Source organism: Zootoca vivipara, chromosome 9 (assembly GCF_965207765.1).
Source record: "Zootoca vivipara chromosome 9, rZooViv2.hap1.1, whole genome shotgun sequence".
NCBI classification, from domain to species: domain Eukaryota; kingdom Metazoa; phylum Chordata; class Lepidosauria; order Squamata; family Lacertidae; genus Zootoca; species Zootoca vivipara.
Genome location: NC_142592.1, coordinates 31,981,915 through 32,004,248, shown reverse-complemented (window position 1 = coordinate 32,004,248; position 22,334 = coordinate 31,981,915). Strand labels below are relative to the sequence as shown.

The 22,334-nt window shown below is 40.1% G+C and overlaps 1 protein-coding gene across 1 annotated transcript in view; it reads right to left on the bottom strand.

Annotated features, from left to right (window-relative positions):
• Positions 1–426: 426 nt before the first annotated feature.
• Positions 427–22,334, bottom strand: part of OTOGL (otogelin like) — an 89,296-nt gene continuing 67,388 nt past the window's right edge. Inside the window, exons 39-54 of the mRNA XM_088651897.1 lie at positions 22,031–22,245; positions 20,810–20,951; positions 20,519–20,704; positions 18,225–18,437; positions 16,389–16,493; positions 16,077–16,184; positions 14,820–14,921; positions 14,542–14,646; positions 14,401–14,441; positions 11,381–11,444; positions 10,479–10,657; positions 9,178–9,282; positions 7,519–7,638; positions 6,672–6,717; positions 2,526–2,605; positions 427–1,026 (exon numbers count right to left, since the gene is read on the bottom strand). Of these exons, the coding sequence (XP_088508023.1) occupies positions 826–1,026; positions 2,526–2,605; positions 6,672–6,717; positions 7,519–7,638; positions 9,178–9,282; positions 10,479–10,657; positions 11,381–11,444; positions 14,401–14,441; positions 14,542–14,646; positions 14,820–14,921; positions 16,077–16,184; positions 16,389–16,493; positions 18,225–18,437; positions 20,519–20,704; positions 20,810–20,951; positions 22,031–22,245 (2,012 nt within the window). The 3' untranslated portion in view covers positions 427–825. The remainder of the gene's footprint in view (positions 1,027–2,525; positions 2,606–6,671; positions 6,718–7,518; positions 7,639–9,177; positions 9,283–10,478; positions 10,658–11,380; positions 11,445–14,400; positions 14,442–14,541; positions 14,647–14,819; positions 14,922–16,076; positions 16,185–16,388; positions 16,494–18,224; positions 18,438–20,518; positions 20,705–20,809; positions 20,952–22,030; positions 22,246–22,334) is intronic.

Sequence of the window (22,334 nt, the reverse complement as noted above, 5' to 3'; positions counted from 1 at the left end):
GGTACTATTGTCAAAGTATCGGGCAATATACAGCTTATTCCAAAGCTGTAGTATTTATTGCAGAACAATCACATATATTTATAACAAAAAGACATCAAATATTTTCATCAAAATAGTAATACAATATCTTTAAATAATAATAGTCCTCCCAAAGTAAAGGTGTATTTTCTTCTTTAACAGAACTATACATATATTTTGTATCACCTTTAAATCCAAGGGACATATCACAAACACCTGTAGCTCTTTTTTAAACCCCGTAAATATCAAATCATGTCAGCAGGGATTAATTAGTAGTTTTCAGATACACTTTAATAGTGGCCACAAGATTCTGGGGATGTTCAAAAGGAACACAAAAAAATGTAAAGTGTACTGGAAGACAGAAAACAAATAGAAAGAAACAATTGAAACAAGGAATACCAGTTTTCTATAGATTTTTTAAAGTAACCAGTAATTTATTGCAAACATTTTACTGCACGGTGTAAAGTTTACAATCATTGTAAGTATAAATGAGTGATACCAATAGACATGCTAATAAGCTACAAAAGGTTTCCAGTTATAATTAGGGATGTGTTTGTGATTAACATTGTTTACCATGAACTGATTAATTCACACATCTAAATGAAGTTAAGTCGATGACTAAAATGAACTAAATCTTGCATATATGTAACATGTAGCATTAAAACACTGAATACTATCAATTTTATGATACTTATAAAACATGAAAAATATGTGTATATATTAACCAGATATTTATTAAATCCAAATACAATAATAAACGTACAATAGTCTGTTTGGTTATGATCTTCCATAAGATTCCAGACAATCTTAATTCCACTGGCATGAACAGTCTGTGGGCTCCTGGATGACATACAAGATTTCAGTGCCATTTCCTGAGCAGTAGAGTGGCACGGTGAGATTCTGCACTCCGTTTTCACGACAGCATTTACAGAATCTTAAATGGCTATTAATGTTGATATTAAAAATTGTGGCAGATGGACATTTTCCATCACAAGAAGCCACATTAATCTGTTAAGAGAGACAGAAAGAAGGAAGAAAGCACCCGTTAGTTGAAGCTTTGGGGTGAGGAGGAAGGAAGCAATTTTTTGGTGAATGTCCACTTTGTGCACACCTCCTCTAATGGCTTCACAGGGCTGCTTCCCAAAAAGAGAACATTATCTGTAGGTATTGTAACTAGTTAGCCCTGGTTGCTACAGGCTGTTTCCAGAGCTGAATGGCAAAGTTACACTCCCCACCTCTCACTTCGCAGGAAAGATAGAATGGCAGAATTGTAGAGTTGGAATAGATCCCTCAACTAAAGCGCAAGAGTCTCAGAGTCCAACTCCTTACAAGTACACATGTGCCCTCAAGCAAACATCTGTTGTGCCTCCAATCTAAGGCAAACACAAATGTGAGAGGAAAAGAGAAGGTGATTTGGTGATAGGGTGTTGTCTCCATTCACCTCCCCAAACATTTATCTAAAGCATTTGTTCAAGCCAAACATGGAGATGCACCCATTCCCAGGAGATGCGGAAGAAAGAAGAGCTTAAGAACTCGCCTCACATGCCAAATTTGCCAGGCATTTTGAGGTTATCATAAAAATATGCACCTTGCTCTGATAGTTTCATTTATCTGCAAACATTAACTCATGTAACTTGAAAAACGAATTCAGCCCAATCCTAACCTTTGTATTGGTTAAGCTGCAACTGCAAATGTACCTCTATAACCTCGGTATATCAAGTATACTTCAAAAACATTGTAATTAATATATACATATAGAAATGAAATCCCCCCCCCTTTATGGGTGTTAAGATGTAATAGCTCTGTTTTCTGAGACAGTAAATGATTTATTGTATATATTTACATGGAAATATATTATCTGATATCTGGTACCTCACAAAACAGAGGTATTATATCTTGATCTCTTAAGGAGATTTTATTCTGTATGACATCAAAGGCATACCCATCGTGAGAAGACAAAGGGGAGGGTTGTTTGTTTTTAAAGCACATTATGTGCATTTGTTATATACTGGCACACTTCATTTAGAGTAGGAGGACATTTAATGATAGATGTCAGTGCTTTTCCCTGGTGTCAGCAATTATGTTGTGTACAGTTTATTTGGAGTCTGAACAGAAGAGCTCAGCATTTCTCTCAGGGAAGAGGCAATTAAACTGTAAATACATATATGAGTAGGAGGACATTGCCAGGGTGAGATATTTCCCAGATGTCAGGGCAGTTGTGGGCCCTATTTAGGTCTGTAGGTGTGGGTGTGTCTTTATTTTGCACACTACCCACGAGTGTTTTAATGGTTGGCTTGTTTTATTACGCGCACTGACTAGAAGGAAGTAACCTATTATTATTATTATTATTATTATTATTATTATTATTATTATTATTATTATTATACCACCCTATACCTGGAGGTCTCAGGGCGGTTCACAGAATAAAATCAAAATATAAAACCACAAAATACATATTCAAAATTAAAACAACAACCCAATACCCCCTTTTAGGCATTTGTACTTACAGGGCTCCGACTTATGCAGTCATTTTTCCTTATGGTTGTTCTGACGGTCACTTTTTGGCAAATCTTTTCATCTCGTTTGCCTAATGGAATATAAAATAACCTGCCATTTACTCATATATACTTGCTAAACCAGGAATATAATTTTCAAAATAACATTCATTAGGCCATGATTCAAAGAGCCCTTTAGGTTTGTGTTGGTGCTTTTGAACGTGCTCCAGAGCAGTTCATCCTTCCCACCAACCTGCTATCCTTATAGATAGATATCAGTCCAGAAGTTCTGGGAGTCTCTCATTAGGTGATTCTAGGACTGGTGATTCTAGGACTGGTTTCAAAAGTGAGAACTCAGGAGCCATATTGCATTTCTAAAATCTATCTCATGGTTCTATGGACAATGGCCTTTTAACGAGCATTTGTTAAGGGTTAACTTAAGAGTAAACTCTTCAGTATTAGTTTGTGATGCAGGAACATTCCTGATAGAATCCGTTTTGTGCGGAAGAGATGAAATAGGTTTTGAATCCATTGTTAACACCACCATGTCCACTGCATATGTTGAGAGGATTCAAGGATAAAAATGTGGCTGTCATTTAGTATTTGTCATTTAGTTAATGAAAATTGAAAATTGAACGTACATTACAAAAATCAAGAGGGAAAGCCAGACTGCACCAGATGCAGTAAATCTAACTTACTGAAGGTCTGGTTCACACAAATATTCTCAGCTAAATCTACATAGGAGTGCCAATACAATCTTCATGAAGCTTCTACCAGCCATGGGCATTGAAGCATTATATCAATGTTAAAAAACAGTTCTATGGTATACCTCCTTCTGTGAACACAGCTAGGCCAATAGATGCATGTGTCTATATCACAATTGCCCCCACATCCACCACCTCACAACACAAACTCACAACACAAATAAGGGCACCATCTTTCCCTCAGTCACCACTTAATTGCTTCCTAGCCCAGGACTGTGACAGCCATCACTGCAAGGTGGCTCTTTAATTAGGAAAGAAAAGGCCGCAGCAATTTTCTCTTTTAAAAAAAATGGCCTAAATATTCTAATTCTGCAAAGCGATAAGCAATGAACTAAGTAAGGTGTGTAATGTCATCTAATAAATACTGGAAACGCTGAGTCACAGAAGCTTATCGACAACATCTCTATAAAGAATATTAACATTTTAACAATTTTTAAAGGAAAGAAAATACATTATTAAAAATAGTAATACCTGGTTCACAATTAATACTATCAGTAGAGACTACGGGGGTAATGGCAAAGGGTAATACACCCCATCCAGAACCTGGCAGAATTATTGGGAACATAAGTTTTTTTGTAATATAAAAACATTTTTTTTACATGAATAACATTGTATTAATTCTTACACTGCCAACTGTGATTTCTCTCTTTTTTTCTTTTTGAAAAATAGGAACAAGTCTTCCTATTTTTCTCAATTATTGAAAACCTGTGCTTTAAGACGTGCCTGGGTAACAAAGCTACAATGTTCACACAAGAGATTAAAAAGTAATAATTCTAGGGGGCATCTTATGACTCTGGCAAGGTAAGAATTAAATATATGAACTCACTTAGCATGCATTTAATCATTCTCCTGTTAAAATGAAGATTATTGGTTCCCGTTAAAACCCAAGGAGCCGCAAGCTATACTTGGAGCTGACTTTTAAACTGCTTTACCAAAGAAAGCACATGCTTTTAGTTTTTTATATATATAAGAAAACATTCTCTATTAGCATGTAAAATAGCATTTAATTTTGTTGCATTTTTTGTTCTTAGAAGCCATTTCAGCCAATGGTTCTGAAGTATAACAGTGCCTTTCCTAAGACTATGGAATTCTGCAAAAGCTACAGAGTTTTCATAATACCATGTACAGTGAACTCTTAGGGTAAGTCTGCTTCATATAGTGAATGGAGAAGGAGAACGATGTGGCTTCACTGAGCGCTTATTCAGCGTTGGTTATCTACATAGCAGAATAATTCTCCTTAATATTTTTCCTAATGTCTGTCACTCAAAATATTTGCTCACCTGGAACTCCAGGTGGGTGGCCGTTGCCACATGGTGCGACCGCTATCTTCCGACATGGCTAGGAGAGGTGATGGTCACCTGGCACTGCCCACCTCTGACCACGTCGGGCTCCTAGGTAAAGGTGGGCATTGCCCACTTAGCCAATCAGAGGGGCTACAATCAGCCCATGCCTAGCTTTTTTAAGGGGGTGGCCAGGTGCAGGCCATTCATATCTATCATTCAAAATAGTGATCTCTTTGGCCAAAGCCATATCTAGGGCTTTAGTCGTATATGCAGGGCCCATACCAGATGCCCTGAACACATGTATGCAGATACATGCCTTCAGGCAGTATTATGTTTTCAAATGAAAAGGTGTGGGTGTGGCCTATATGCAAAGGAAAATTGGTTGGGGGGGCCCTCCAGGCACAAGCAAGAAGTGCTTTCCCCATCCTAAAGAAACAAAAAAGCAGCTCCATGGGATAGAAGTTCCCAAGACATTTGGCAAATTGTTAGAGACAGGTTTTCTAGGAGATAATCAAATGCATCTCCTGTTGGGCTGACTAGATTTCAGTCTGCTTTAGTGAACTGCAGCATGAAAGATTTCCCAAGGAATATAAAGAACAAACATCTGTGTAGCTTGCTTTGTATTTTTTTAGTGCTTCGCTTAGAATTGTACATGATCCCCCTAATTCTGTTCTTTCTAGAGCCCATGCAGGTGTTGAAAGTTTTTTTCTTCCTTCTCTGTTAAAATGTCTGCAATTCCTCACATTGGTACAGTTCATACTTTCCATTACACCTTAATAAAAAGCAAACTATGATTTGATGTGAATTTGCACTGCTCAGTAATTATTTTCCCACTCTTTCCATGCTTCTGCTGCTGCATGCCACCAAGAAACAACCCAAAGACTGTTTGTCATGATATCTGAACCTGGCCTCATAGTTTGTTTCTCCCCAAAAATGAGCAGAACAAATCTTGCCCTGTGGTTTATTTGAATAGAAATAAACCACCGTCCTGGCTCTGTACACCTGAGCATGCCAGACTCTGGCTGTTTCCTGGTGATGTGGAAACAATAGGAATGGGGGAGGACCAGAGCAAAATTTTTGAGCAGTCTGCAGCAGCATGCTTCAAATTCACATTAAATATTGTTTGCTTTGGAACTATGGCAGGCTTTCCCCAAACTTCGGCCCTCCAGATGTTTTGGACTACAATTCCCATCATCCCTGACCACTGGTCCTGTTAGCTAGGGATCATGGGAGTTGTAGGCCAAAACATCTGGAGGGCCGCAGTTTGGGGATGCCTGAACTATGGTTTAATGTGGTATGTGAATGAGGCCTGTGAGTTCCCATTGGCTATCAAAGTGCTGAAATGCTGAGGTCACTGCAAAATAAGCCTAGGGGGAGCTGTCAAAAGAGAATCCAAGTGTACAATGTCCTTTACTATCCAGATGTGCTAATTCATGTCAGAAAGACCTTTTTGATCCTGAAACTGGAATATGCCATACAATATTTTGTGCAAATGCCTTCACATTTGCACATTACAATTTGATGCATAACTTCTTACAAGGGAAATTGTCTCTTTTTAAAAATTCTTTATGCATAATTTTGCTCACTTAAATATCTTGTTATATATGGACTTGGACTGAAGACGAAAAACATTTATTCCTATAGAACACATAACAGGAGAACCTAAAACCACCATCGCACTAAGTTATAAATCAATTCTCCATTTTTTTGAACTTTTATTTCAAACATGTTTGCATGAATTGGAACAATCTAGGCAAATATCTATATCTATAGCTATATATATGTGTATATATAACCTCATTTATTAAAAATACAAAGTAGCTTTTAGTTTCACCCCCTGCTATATTTGGCGAGATTTGATTATACTCCAGAAGAAGAAAAAGTTTAACCAAAAAAACACACACAACCAAAATCACCATGTGAGCAGCCATATAAAGCAAGGCTTGTCAATGACATTTGTTAAGACTACACATACATTACATGATTTGGGATGGCATGCTTTTTATTTCCACATGTCCCATGTAAAAGGAGTGAAAAACACACACAGCTATCCAAAACCGAAGCCAAACTAGCATACAACTAGCACTGAATGCAGCTTTTGTTCCACTTACACGCCTTGCAGCAGCCATCGTTATATGTCTCTATAGTGCCTCCATTCTGGGAAAATAAAAAAAAGAATATTTCAAAACAGACTGTGCCCAAAGGAACATCTTGATAAGTCTGAATGACTCTTGGTAGGGTTGTCATATTTCAAAAAGATTTTGAGCTTTTTTTAAAAAAAAGGAAATCTGCCACAAAATCTACACTTCCGACATGGATTGCCATACAGCTGGGTTTTCCCGGACATTTTTTTCCAATTTTCAGAAATTCTGCTCGGACGCAATTTTCAGTGGGCAAATCCCAACTATGTCTGGGAAATTCCGGACGTATGGCAGCTGTACCTTTGGCACTCCAGGTGCCGATGATGAAGTATAACTTCCATGTTAAGAATGGGGACTGCAATCCTTATCACATTCATCTTGGAGTAAGTCCCAGTTAACTCAATTGGGTTTTCTTCTGAGCAGACACACTGCGAGTCACAAAATCTGAAGACCATGAGCCTTTGCATGAGCCACTGATCCACTGATTAGAATCAGTTCTGATGTATTCATTTCGATGAAAGAAGCAAATCCACAAGCATTCATGCAGAACTGCCCACGTGAGCAAGGAGAGTACCCCATTTGGACCAGAAAGCTCATGGGCTCCAGATAACAACATTTTCATTTATGTAAATAAGACTTTATGTAAGTAAGATATTATTTGCCCTCTGGCGTAATTCAGAAAAAAAGATGAATGAAAACACTGAAATGTAGACATTTTCTCTATATTAAACAATTACAAGCGGATTGTGTGCTCCTCAAGAAAAATGTTATTTCATATATTTCCTCATTTGTATACAATATGCATAGGATTACAAACCTTTGTGCACTCAGTCTCATTAAAGGGTGGGCAAACCACACTGGAGCCAAGCACTATTGCACCGCCAGCAGTCTTTGTGCATTCATATTTAGTGCAGTTTGAGTCCCATGTGCTTCCTTCCTATAAAGTAAGACATCGAAGGTTATTCTTCTGGGGGGGGGGGAGAACTGATTAAAAGACCACAAGAACATTTACTTGACATTAGGGTTAAATGGCTCTGGAGCTGACCACAATCAATGTTTTCTGACAACACCATATTAACCATCTTCACTACAATAATGACACTTTCCTGTTTCTCAAAGGCCACAGTTTCCAAGAGGGGTAGCTACTGTTAGCACTCACCATGGTTTGTTGCCTTCACACCACTAGGGGATTCCCAGGCACAGAATAGAGCAGGCATAGGCAAACTCCACCCCTCCAGATATTTGGGACTACAATTCCCATCATCCCTGACCACTGGTCCTGTTAGCTAGGGATGATGGGAATTGTAGTCCCAAACACCTGGAGGGCTGGAGTTTGCCTATGCCTTTAGAGTGCATATATAACAACTTACCAGAACTCTTGCTTCTTACCTTGCTATGAGGTAGGCATAGAGGCGGCTTTAACCGTGATTTGCTCAGTTCCATTGCAATACAGTGGTACCTTGGTTCTTGAACAGAATGCATTCTGGGATTCCATTTGACTCCCAGAACCATTTGAAAACTAAGGCATGGCTTCCGATTGGCTGCAAGAACGTCCTGCAACCAATTGGAAGCCACAGAATCTGTGCTGGACATTCAGCTTCCAAAAATTGTTCGGAAACCGGAACACTCACTTCTGGGTTTTGATCATTCGGGAGCCAATTTGTTCGGGAGCCAAGCTGTTTGAGATCCAAGGTATGACTGTACTCAGTCACAGTTAAGATGGAACATAGTTTGCACATCCACTTCAAACTAAGACATCATGCTGTGGTTTGCATCCAGTATTTTTAACTGTTGGCTCAGTTCAGATGTAACAGGGTTGGTCTGTGAATGGTGTGCCCGTCCACTCCCTCCTTGCCCTGTCCCTCTGTTTGTATACATAGCATCTTACTTTCCTGTGACATCTAAATGGGGAAACTCGAGTTTAAATTGACTTACAAAGCAGGATGTGCAACTGAGAGGAGATAGCTTCTTTCTGGCTTCTTACAGGTTTGCTTGGGTTTTTTGGTCAGATTTTTTAAATTGTTTGTAGCTTTGGCCATTACAACGTAACTCACACAAACAACCAGGGCAAATGCAGGAGTAAGTTATAAGTCCTTTTTTGTTGTTGTTGAAAATACAGGTTGCCTGAAAGCATCCAAGGTTTATGCTGTTTTTCACCTCGTGTAAAGTAAGAAGGGAGGCGGTGTTGTTGGATGAAAAATCCCATAAAGATCTGGACCATAATTTTAGAACAACAATTTGGTACCAAGAGGTCTGTAAGAGGTGCTGCTGTTGAATGTGCCTAGACATCACCTGACTTACTCAAGAGTTTGTGCACAAGCACCAAATATTCAAGGTGGCTTCCAACCAAAGAAAGTTTGAATCAAGAGTAGGAATATGTGGAATGACTTCAATAGGATTTAATATTTTTTATAATTTAAATAGTCTGAATTCTGATCACATGGTCTATTTTTTTCAGCTTTTCAGGAGGACTTACTTCATAAATGACTGAGGTTCCATTGCCAGAATAGAAAATACAGGACACATTTATGCAGGAACCACAACAAGTGTGTTGACTAGGAGATGGGACATATACTTGGTGCTGTTAAAAAGATAGATATTTTGTGTTTAAAAAGATAATATTTAAAGTATTATTTTGAAATACATACTAATAACTACAAACAATAACAACAACAACAACTAATAACCAGCCCTTAAACCAATTGAGAGGAAAAGCATTCTCATGCAATTTACATACTAAAACTGATTTTACTTTACTATTCACAGTCTAGGCCTCTGCCTAAGATAAGTAAATAAGGAGAGAGGTACAGAACGGGTGCCACTGTTCCAGAAAAACAGAAAGAAAAAGGATGTCTTCCAGTTGTCTCATCATGCAGGTCTAAAACTATCTTGCTCAATGGCAAGTAAAAAAGGACCTCTGGGCAGTTAAGTCCAGTCAAAGGCGACTATGGGGTTGTGGCCCTAATCTCGCTTTCAGGCTGAGTGAGCCGGCTTTTGTGCACAGACAGCTTTTCGGATCTTGTGGCCAGCATGACTAAACTGCTTCTGGAGCAATAGAACACCATGGAGGAAACCAGAGCGTACAGAAACACTGTTTACCTTCCTGCCACAGTGGTACCTATTTATCTACTTGCACTGGCGTGCTTTTGAACTGCTAGGTTGGCAGGAGCTGGGACAGAGCAATGGGAGCTCACACCATTGCGAGGATTTGAGTCGCCGACCTTCTGATCGGCAAGCCCAATAGGCTCAGTTGTCTAGACCACAGCGCTTGGCAAGAAGGCAAAGCTGACCTGTGGATATGCAATATCCAGGGGTGTAGGAAGGGTGGGGGGGGTACGGTCCGTCCCAGGTGTCATCCTTGAGGGGGTTGACAAAATGGCACATTGTGGGGGTTGGCATTTACCGCCTGCAGTGCACCCAAGCCACGCGTCTCTACTGGGAGTGATGTGATGGCTCGGGGCCCTGCACTGCCCGAAATGGTAGCGTGCCAGAGCAGCTAGCTACACCCCTAGCAATATCTCCAAAGGAACAAAGGAAGCTGTGCCAAATATATTTCATTTCACTAAGTGGAGGAGCTTCCATCGGAGGAATGGAAGCGCTGAATCCGACCCATTGGTTCAAAGTTTTTCAAGCAATAACGAATACATTGTTGAAGCAAAACTTAAAACTTCTGTACATGACACTGACTACCATTTTTGGAGTAAATTTAAAGAACAACTACATCCTTATAGCTTATATTCACAAATGACTTCACCCTTACATTTTAGCAATACTTACAGCTTCACATTTTTGGGAACAGTTAACTACTATCAGATCCATGGCATGAAATCCTGTGCCAGGGTCTCTTTCGTGTGAACACGTTGCTATGTAACAATGATCATCATCCAAGTATTGGATCATGGACTGACCAGGGCTCAATATGGTGACTTCTTGGAATACACAGACATTATCCTTTTCTAATGTAAAAAATGAAATAGTTGTGTTAAAAATGTTGAACGTAAAACAAGTTATAAACCTGCAGAAATCTTCTACCTTAAAGAAGCATTGGAGCCTCCACCTGACACTGAAAATTTATGTATTTCTATATGTGTACACACAACAACAAAACCCACATAATCCTGGTGTTCTATCAAGTCTACCATTGCTAAATCCCCTGGAATGTTTGTAGTTCTGTGAGAAATAAATTCAGATCATGATTTTACTTACAAATCCAGAATGTCTCTGTTTTCAGTAAAAGATAGGCCTTCAATGCTTATCTAATTATGCTTTTCACACTATACAGAAGTAGCTTTGTATCTAATTGTAATTAAATTTATATCAATTAATTAAATTTATATTATATATTTTAAAATTTATACCCTCCCTTTGGTTCCAAAGTCAGATATAAAAAGAACAAGAAGCCGTATCAACAATGTATGATGTAATAGCCTTGAGAAACATGGCTGATAGAAAGCTAGTGAGTATGAAATATTTCTATTCCATCAGGTAGCCCCTTTCTCAATTTAATTGCATTTAAATGCAATTCTTTAATTGCATGCCAAGAGTTCAGTGAGAATTTTAAGAGTAGAAGATTTCTGGGGTTTGCTGCCAAACAGACATATGAATCTATTAAATACAAATATTGACAATATTTGATATATATACAGATCTTGATAATATTGAATATTATCACAACGTACCACAGGTGTACTGCGAGCAGCCACACGTGCTAGAAACATTGCCATCTATTCTCTGAACTTCTCCCTGTGATATTAAAAATGATGTTGCGGTGTCATACGCATCCAAAGTTAAGCACATGCATTTTCATCTATGAGACCGAGAAAACTAACTTCTGATAAACAAACTGGCACAATTACACGCGCATGTTAACAAAAGCAAGAGGATTTCTTTATTCCTCAGGGGGGAAACCAAGCAGAAGAGGGCAAAGTACTTGCAGCTGCTGCTCTTTCCTCTCACTGCTTATATACTCGGAGAAGGCAGGTGAAATGTGACTTTTTAGAATGTTGCAGGTTTCCCTGAGGTGGAGCAGGCCTTGGCAAGTGCTCAGCAATGCCCTCCCTACTCCCTCATCACAGCCCCATAGAACCTTTTTAAAAAACACTACAGAATATACAGTGGTACCTCGGGTTACAAACTGTCCTGCTTACAAACACTTCGGGGTACAGACTCCACAAACCTGGAAGTACAGTAGGTGTTCCGGGTTGTGAACTTTGACCCAGGATACTAGATGAATCCCAAGCCGGAATTAAGATTGCCAGAAGAAATATCAACAACCTCAGATATGCAGATGAAACAACCTTGATGGCAGAAAGTGAGGAGGAATTAAAGAACCTTTTAATGAGGGTGAAAGAGGAGAGCGCAAAATATGGTCTGAAGCTCAACATCAAAAAAACCAAGATCATGGCCACTGGTCCCATCACCTCCTGGCAAATAGAAGGGGAAGAAATGGAGGCAGTGAGAGATTTTACTTTCTTGGGCTCCTTGATCACTGCAGATGGTGACAGCAGTCACGAAATTAAAAGATGCCTGCTTCTTGGGAGAAAAGCAATGACAAACCTAGACAGCATCTTAAAAAGCAGAGACATCACCTTGCCGACAAAGGTCCATATAGTTAAAGCTATGATTTTCCCAATAGTGATGTATGGAAGTGAGAGCTGGACCATAAAGAAGGCTGATCGCCGAAGAATTGATGCTTTTGAATTATTGTGCTGGAGGAGACTCTTGAGAGTCCCATTGACTGCAAGAAGATCAAACCTAACAGTTCTGAAGGAAACCAGCCCTGTGTGCTCACTGGAAGGACAGATTGTGAAGCTGAGGCTCCAATACTTTGGCCACCTCATGAGAAGAGAAGACTCCCTGGAAAAGACCCTGATGTTGGGAAAGATGGAGGGCACTAGGAGAAGGGGACGACAGAGGATGAGATGGTTGGACAGTGTTCTTGAAGCTACGAACATGAGTTTGACCAAACTGCGGGAGGCAGTGGAAGACAGGATTGTCTGGCGTGCTATGGTCCATGGGGTCACAAAGAGTCAGACACAACTAAATGACTAAACAACAACAACAACAAACGCAATCTGTTTCTGGGGCCGCGTTCAGTTTTCTGGGAACGCTTCAGGTTAAGAACGGACTTCTGGAACAAATTAAGTTTGTAACCTGAGGTACCACTGCATATTTTTAATCAGGTCACTTCTTTGCTTTCCTCATAATGTCATGATTTTAGAATTAACAGCAATATTAGGCACATGATAAAGCATCTACCACATTGAACTATGCACCACACTCTTTATATTATTTAGGAAGGGTATAACAGACAAATCAACGTTTTATCACACTGTGATAGATAGGGATTTTCAATCAGACATTTTCCAGGTCACGGGAAATATTTGTTTAAGCAAAGCTAGAAAAATGGAATGAAAGCGGTTTGTTTGAAAGCTCACATATTACAAAAGTCAACATAATTTAAAGTGTATATACATTTCAGAACAAGTCTACATTCTTGCAGATAATATAGAGGCTCATACATTTCAATGTGTGTTGGCAAACTGAAACAGGATAATATTTAAAACCATAGGGCGATATTCAACTAAGTCATACACAGACTTAGGCATAATCTTATCCTTCACATATCTTATATCATTTCTGCATACCGATGATGGCAGAACAGATATAGAACAGGTGTTAGAACAGAATATGAAAGTAATGGTAAAGGTACCCCTGACCGTTAGGTCAAGTCACGGACGACTCTGGAGTTTTCTGCTCATGTCGCTCTATAGGCCGAGGGAGCCGGTGTTTGTCTGCAGACAGCTTCCAGGTCATATGGCCAGCATAACTAAGCTGCTTCTGGCGAACCAGAGCAGCGCATGGAAACGCCGTTTACCTTCCCACCAGAGCGGTACCTATTTATCTACTTGCACTTTGTCATGCTTTCGAACTGCTAGGTTGGCAGGAGCTGAGACCGAGCAACGGGAGCTCACCCCGTCGCGGGGATTCGAACCGCCGACCTTCTGATCGGCAAGCCCTAGGCTCAGTGGTTTAGACCACAACACCACCCGCATCCCCTAATATGATAGTAGAACAGACCAAAAAAAGGCCTCAACGTAAGAATATTCAATTTTATTTATTTTAATTTTTCCCATTCCATCTATTTCTCCAAAGAGACTCAAGGTGGCTAACAAACCAGAATAAAATAAAAAAATTCCTTCAGTAGCACCTTAAAGACCAACTAAGTTTGTTATTTTCCATTTTGGGTCTGTCTTGCAGCAGGTTCTCTCTAGGTATCAGTCTGGCTCTGTTGATCTGTTGTTTAACTTTTTAAGGTGCTACTGAAGGAATTTTTTTATTTTACTTCGACCCAGACCAACACGGCTACCTACCTGTAACCAAAACCAGAATAAAAACAGTAAAACAAACATACCCCTCCCCCAAATACCAACTATGCATTCACAATAATACGTTAATATCCATCAACGTGGAATGACTCAGAACAAATAATTAACACTTTGCGGCTCAAGTGTTGATTTTAAATAAATAAATTGTCAGATTAATGAGAAATAGCAGTGCTTGAAATATGCGTGACCATGTTTTGCTTTGTGGAGGAAGCTAAAGAGTCGATATCATCCCTGAGATATTGCTGTTCTCCTCTAAAAAGCTGGAGCGTTATATATGTTACTAAACTGCCTCCAAGGCAAACATGTCTTACCAGTTTACAAGATGGGATAGTAGCACTTTCACAGTCACATTCTGAGGAGAGATGGACAGACAGAGAAGGATCAGTCAGTGGGGAAAGTGGCCATATGGTGCTTATTCAAACAATTATTGATAAAAAATAAAATGCAGATACCACAATTCCAGTCTGGACAGCACTGCCCAGCTATTTTCTTCTTCACCAGCTTCATATCAGCAGAACAGTTCAAAAGAGGTAAGTGACAGTGATTCTCATCACAGACTGCAGGAAGAGAAGAAAAAGAAAAAGAAAAAAGATTAGCACTAGTAAAACATCAACAAATAAAGGGTTGCCAGGTCCCACATTGATACCACTGCCTGGTAACTGCAATATTAATTGAATAGTAATAGAAGCACTCCTATTAACCCAAGATATATTAACAAAGCAGACCTTACCACAGTGGTAACGAGGGCAACAATAATGTGCGGAGCTAAGATCTACAGTGAGAATTTCCCCTTCATTGCATAACGGAATAGGTTCGATGCAGGATTCACAAACTGCAGGAGAAAATAAATCAAACATCCAGTTTAAAACATATATGAAACTGCTTTATTGCCATTAAAAAGTGTTGGAAGACAATGAAAAATGGCTAATAGTAGGTTAAAACTTATACAGCTATAGTAATGTAGAGATCTAATGTTCACTTGATACTGAGGCGAACCGTAGCATTTGGTCACTCTACATTCTGGTATAGATTTCACCAAATCTGTACTTGCTGCAATTCCTAGATGCAGTCAATGTACAACTGAGAGAAATCAGATGGGTTTTGCAGGTACCTCAAATCTACACTGACATACAAAGGTGTAAAACAACTTTTATAAATTTATTTTATTGAGATTTGTGTTCCTCTTTTTTCCTGAAGTTTCTTTTTCAGCTGAAACACTTTGGAATACATAACAATCTCAAAAATGGCATAGCCTTGAAAAGTCTCAGCTGAAGTCTAGATGCCTTCAGTTAAGTTCTCATCTCCCGCTATCTGAAGTGCTATATTAGAGCAAATTCAATTACTTCATATATAAATAAAATTACTCTGAATATATTCTATGCAGTTGTACAAAGTTGCTCCAGATTAGCTTTTTTTAGAGCTAATTCATACTTTTTTTAAAAAAATTGGGGACAATAGCTACTTCATACACACACACACACACACACACACACACACACACACACACACACACAGAGTACTGTGAATGGTGCATGCACATTTGAATAAGTTTCCCTAAATTAAATTTAGGATCCAATCACTCTCTAATAATGCAATTTTTGTACCTTGGGGAGAAAACCAGCCATTAAAATTGACTGCATTTATACCTTACTTTTAAAAACAGGCAACTAATGTAATTAAATTGAAAAACCAAACTCTATATTTGCAGGAAAGAACACCCAAAATAATAAAGGAGCTACCAAAACTATTTTAGTGAGTAACAGTTGCAGTGAGGACATGATAGAGACGCACAAATTATGCATTGTAACTCTGTGGAGAAGTTGATAGGGTGACATCTTCCTCCCTCTCTCATAATATCCTGCATCTTCTGCATCTTCTGATGACACAAATGGTGGGAAGACAATGCTGGATCAGATAAGCCATTGGCCTGATATTCTGGAGCCCCCTGCTTACTCATGGACTTACCAGCAGGGGAAAGCTTCCTTACCACACAAATAAGAAAAACAGCAAGGATCCTCCTGTTTTGCCTCAACAAGAAATTGGTCTTCTCTGCATTCTGGACGGGAAGCATTGGGGCATGCTGATGGATCACATTCTGAATTTAAAAACAACACAAAACAGTTTCTCTAGTAAAAACTTGTTATTTTTAAATCCTCAGAAGAGCTACACATACATAGATGACCTATCTCTTGATGTAATTTTTCAGTCTGACCACATGTATGCCAACTTATGTTCCAAGATGAAAGAAAAGCAGGATATACATACAATAAAATAAAAATAAATGAACATTATCACTTACCACATCGGTACTGAGGACAGCATGACAAAGGATCGTATACCACTACCAATTTCTCAACACTTCTGCAAGTTGGAGTAAGAGAGTCACATAGAGTCATGTTGCATTCTGAATATAAAAATAAAAAGACTGGCCCATTCAGTATAGTGCTATCAAATGTTAACATGTCTCATGAAGATGACATCTGTTCATAATTTCAAGGCTGTTTATTAAATCTACTATTTACCAGAAGATGCAAATACTGAAGCAACTGTTCACTTCCTACAAGGAAGTATGTTCCAAAAAAAAATGATCCTACAATTAGCCATGCTTAATATTATAATACCTTGGTTTATTATTTATTAGGATATGGGTCAATCGTTTTAAATACAGAAGAGTTTTTTCTCAAAGGCAGGATAGAAAAAAATAACAATGTCTTATTTGCACAAAATCAAAGTTGAACAAAGTATGTCAACATTTTCAGCCTGTCAATGTCCAAATCTGTTTTTCTTCATTTGCTGAGGAAGACTTAAGTGTCAGCAGCCAGAGACGAGTGTAGGCCAGCAATTGAAAAACACAGTGTTAGGGAAGTTAACTCTTTCTTCAAAGAAGCTAAAACAGTACATGCCTAGTGATCCTAGTAGGTCTTGCCCCAAAGAGGCAGTTGCAAGGACTGAAGGTCCCACTGTTCTCTAAGGCTCCTCCTCTTCAGTGTGTTTCCTAAGCTGTCGAAGACTGTGTCTGCACACAACCAATCTCTGCTCTGCTCTGCTCTGCTCTTTTCATTTCTCTCTGTGTTCTGGTAGACCAAGAAGAAGGGGAGCTGGTCACAGCAGAAGCAGCAGGAGACTCCCTGGATTCTTCAGCAGACTGTCTCATCTCTACCTCTTGCCTACCATTCTTTCCAGCTTCCACTTCAGCTTTGGATTCTGCACTTCTCTCTGCCCCAGCCTCTCCCTGCTCACTAAACCCTGTTGCCTCTTCAGCTTCCAACACCTCCCCCTCCCAGTCTTCTCCCTCTGACCACTCATTGTTGTCCTATCACCAATCCTCTGGCTCTGAGCCCTCTTCCCCTGGGGGTTCATCAGCTGGTGCCTCCCACCACCCCTCTGCATGCAGCCAGTCCATGACATTAAGATAGTGCAGCTGTATGATAGTTCACAATGAAATGGAGGGGCTCATCTTTGACCAAACTGCGGGAGGCAGTGGAAGACAGGAGTGCCTGGCATGCTCTGGTCCATGGGGTCACTCCCTTTAAGTTTCTGCCTCTGGCAGAGAGATTTAGATCCATATCATTATCTAATATTGGGGACAAAGGAGCCTGTGGTGTGAGATAGGAGCTCCTTTGTGATACCCAGCTTTCAACACTCCTGAGTCGGGAGTCGGACACGACTAAACGACTAAACAACAACAATGAAATGGAAACAGAGAAGTCAGAGTTTGAAGTGGAGAATCACAAAGATGCTAAGAAGAATGCTATACATTTTTTTTGCCCTTCTGTACACATCCGAGCAAGCCTTTTGGTTGGCCTAATTATGCTCCTTAATTGTGGAGAAGTGTGTCAACCACAGTCCCATCTCTGTAACCAGATAGGTGTTTGATTCTAGACACCCACCACCCCCAGTTCCTCAGCTGAATGGTGATTGGACATTTCCATCACAACTCAGAGGGGAGCCTTTTTATAGCTTATAGCAGGGATCAGAACCATAATAGATATATGTTCATTTGTTTTTTTTCTCCAAAACCTCAGCACTGATTTTATCTATGAGGAATTATTAATTTTCTCTAACCGTAAGCAATTTGACAAATTATATTAGCACGCAGATCAATTCCTTTCAACACCTCGTAAACATTACCTACCACAGACTTTCTTTGGACAGCAAGCCCCTTCTTCGACCACATTGATAATCACTTCACCCTCTCGCCGGCATATCGGAGGAGCCTCTTTATTGCATTCAGGCTCTACGGCAATAATGCTCCCATTCTCCACACACATATACATGCAGCACCCTTTCTGGGAGCCATTCCAAACCTCTCCAGTTGAACGGGGATGCCCTGCATTGTCAGTACATGCTATAAACGAAAGAGAGCACAACATCCTTCAGAAAGACAGAAAATATGAACCATATCCAATTAGAAATCAGGAAATTAGTACATATACAACTCCTAATTAAAGGGCTTACATTTCTTCCTGGAACATATTTGTAGACTATCATTTGAAAAATTGTGCAACTTAAAAGAGTTTTTAGTTACTCAATAAAGGTAAAGGGACTCCTGACCATTAGGTCCAGTCGTGACCGACTCTGGGGTTGCGCGCTCATCTCGCATTATTGGCCGAGGGAGCCGGCTATAGCTTCCAGGTCATGTGGCCAGCATGACAAAGCCGCTTCTGGCAAACCAGTGCAGCACATGGAAACGCCATTTACCTTCCCGCTGTAGCGGTTCCTATTTATCTACTTGCATTTTGACGTGCTTTCGAACTGCTAGGTTGGCAGGAGCTGGGACCAAGCAACGGGAGCTCACCCCGTCACAGGGATTCGAACCGCCGACCTTCTGATCAGCAAGCCCTAGGCTGAGTGGCTTAACCACAGCGCCACCTGGGTCCCAGTTACTCAATATCTATGACCAAAATAGAATTATCTGCTTTCCTGACTAGCAATTAATGCACATCAGAGTTCATGTTTCTGCACAAATTACCGATTTACTTCATCATGGTCCAGTTAAAAGAACTGATGTGATTTTATGAACCATTGTGAAAATGAAGACTTGCCATACAGGGTTAATTTGAGTTCCATCTAACCCACCATCCTATTTCCAGCAGCTGACAGCTCAATGACTCTTGAAGCTTACAAAACAGGGCATGAAAATGTCCCGTGCATTTGATATTCATTCGCCAGAAGTATCCTGTCTCTAAGACCTAGCAACCTTTGAGCTTGCTATCTTTACAAGAACAGGTTGCCTACATGCTACCAGGCCTATTTCAAGGTTTGGGTACAAACATATAAAACCCAACACAACTTGGGATCAGGTTACTTGAGAGACCACCCTACCAGCCCAGTAAGGCCACTGCATGCTGCAGTAGAGTCTCTTTTATGGGTGTCCCTAAAATATTAGAAGCCTGCTCCACAGCATTCAGTATGGTTGCCCCAGTTTTGTGGAACAGCATTGCTGTTGAGCTAAGGTGGGTTCCCACAATACATACTTTCCAGAAACAGTCGAAGACATTTTTGTTTTGACAAAGTTTTTTCTGGATGATTTTTCGGTAGGTCTGTTTCGGGTGTGTGGTTTTTTTTTTAGATAATATTTTTATTATGCTTTGGGTGTGAATTTGCATTGCCTTAAAACCTATATTGTATTCTTTTAAAACCCAGTTGTTTGTATGATTGTTAATCGCCTTGAGACTCATACAAAAGGTGGTTGTCAAATTAATAGCAGCTTAATGGCTCCTAATCTCCATTTGATCAGCTTGACTGCATGCTCATTTAACTAATTCTAGAACACAAACCCAGAATTACCATCTACAATCGCCTCCTTTATAGAGTTTGATTTTTATTGCAATGCAAAAACAGATACCTGACCCACTTCAAGGCGGCAAGTAGCGGGGAAAGGCAGTGTGGACCCCATATTGACATCAGTAAATATTTAGGTGCTCCCTGTGGAAATGGCAAGAACTGGGTTGTATGAATAACCACACTGTGAAGCCTTTTGACTCCTTTATAATTAGTCTTCAACGACAATTTTAACATAGTTTCACCTTGGCCCAGAAAATTTTTGAATCCACCTTTCTGGAATCACTATCAGGGATATGGTCAGGCACACTGAAGGATTTTTACCAAGAAATTTGTAATACGGCAAATTTTAAAACAAACGCAGACTGCAATCCTATGGACTGTTACTCAGAAATCACTTCTGAATCAACATGCATAGGATAAACAGTGGCAGTGATTTTGCAGCCTGTAGATGGAGCACAGTTTTTCAAGCTGTACTCATTTGGGAATAGAAAAAACTGGAGGTACTCTGGTCTGTCTATTAATTTCAAACTCTTTGGATAAATAAACGACAGAGATAAAAACCATGTCTCTGCCCCACCAGAAACCAAGCACGCTTGGGCCTAGTGCGGGTAAATGTACTTACATAGCTATAGGTTTACTCACCACATTTTTCTTCTGGAATGCAGAGATCAGAGTCTGTTCTGTGAAGAATGGTTCCATTTTTACAAACACAGTCTTCTCTTAAGTAGGAGCATGGTGATTCTTCATAGAACCATTTATTTAGGCATGTTTTAGCAGCACACGGTTGCACACAAGGCTGGTATTCTTTCCCATCAGGACAACGGAGAGCTACATGTCAGACACACAGAGGGAAATAAACACTGCTGACATTTTCTTCTCCTAATTGAAGCAGCTGAGGTAGCAGGGAGAGAGAAGGAGAAATACTATACTTACAACAGTAATCTGCTGTTCTCCACTTAATGCAGATATTATGTTTGTTGCACAGCGCTACATATGCAGAAAGAGCATCACATTCATAATTCCAAAAATATGTATTGTTGATCCACATTTTTTCACAAAAGTCTTGGGGTGAAACCTACATTAAAATACATTATATAGTGATTGATCAATTAAGAAGAAGAAAAAGAAGCGTTTGGATTTGATATCCTGCTTTATCACTACCCGAAGGAGTCTCAAAGCAGCTAACATTCTCCTTTCCCTCCCGCCCCCAACAAACACTCTGTGAGGTGAGTGAGGCTGAGAGACTTCAGAGAAGAGTGACTAGCCCAAGGTCACCCAGCAGCTGCATGTGGAGGAGTGGAGAGGCGAACCAGGTTCACCAGATTACGAGTCTACCGCTCTTAACCACTACACCACACTGGCTCTCATTATCAAGGGTAAATTTCTTCTATCTTCACTAGGAACAAAAATGAGAGAGAGAGAGAGAGAGAGAGAGAGAGAGAGAGAGAGAAATGTCATTTTCAATAGTAAAGACAACCTCATGGGTCCATAAGAAAAAAACTCTCAAATTCACAGTTGTTCAATACCTTCATGGAGACGCACCAGAATATCAGAGATGTGTGGCAAATATTTGAGTTCTCAGGCTCTCCTGGATGTGCAGCCTGATACCTGCAGCAACTGTGAGGCACTTATTCAGCCTGTAATCTCCATCTTGGAACTTAGTCCACTCACAATACATTAGATGAGCACTTCTCTTAGTAAGCACTGGTAAGTACTTATCTTCATGGGCGTAGGCAGGGGGGCAGTTGCCCCCCTAGAAGCAAAGGGCTGAGGGGCGCAGCGTGGCGGCCCCAGGCTTATGCTCCCTGCGCGCCTCTGGAGCTGCGCGCGGGGAGCGGGAGCCTGGGGCTGCCTCCTCGGGACATCTGAAAGGCGCAGGCCACATAGCCCCGCCCACATTCCCACTGTAGCCCCTCCCCTCCCGTGCCTTGGTCCCGCCCCTTGGCCCCCCTAAATTTGATCCTGGGTACACCCCTGCTTATCTTACAAAGAAAGTTAATCCCCTTCCTCCCCTCACGATTTCTAGAACAGTGCCCTCAGGTGATGAAACCATTAAAACCATTCAAATTTAATTTATATGCTTTATATAAGCGTGCCCTGAATTGCTAGATGTGATCTTCTAGAGACAGTGCTCGCTCCTTTGTATATACTTACTTTTTTGTGGCATGGGACAAAAGCCCATCTATGTAAGAGTTCCATGCAATATGTACAGTTATCTTCTGTACAGTTTCTTACAGGTCTCCTTGTTGTTAGATCGACGGATTTCTCGATTTCCCAACTCTTAATAAAAGCCTCGATTTCATCCACATTTGTAATTATGGTTCTATTTTGCATTTTCAGGTCATCCGCTGGATCGCCATTGCAGACACCTTAACAAATGAGCATAGAACAATGAATATATTAGACAGTAAATCAAAAGGTTTGATTTATTCTGCAACAGGGAAAGAACAATAGGGAA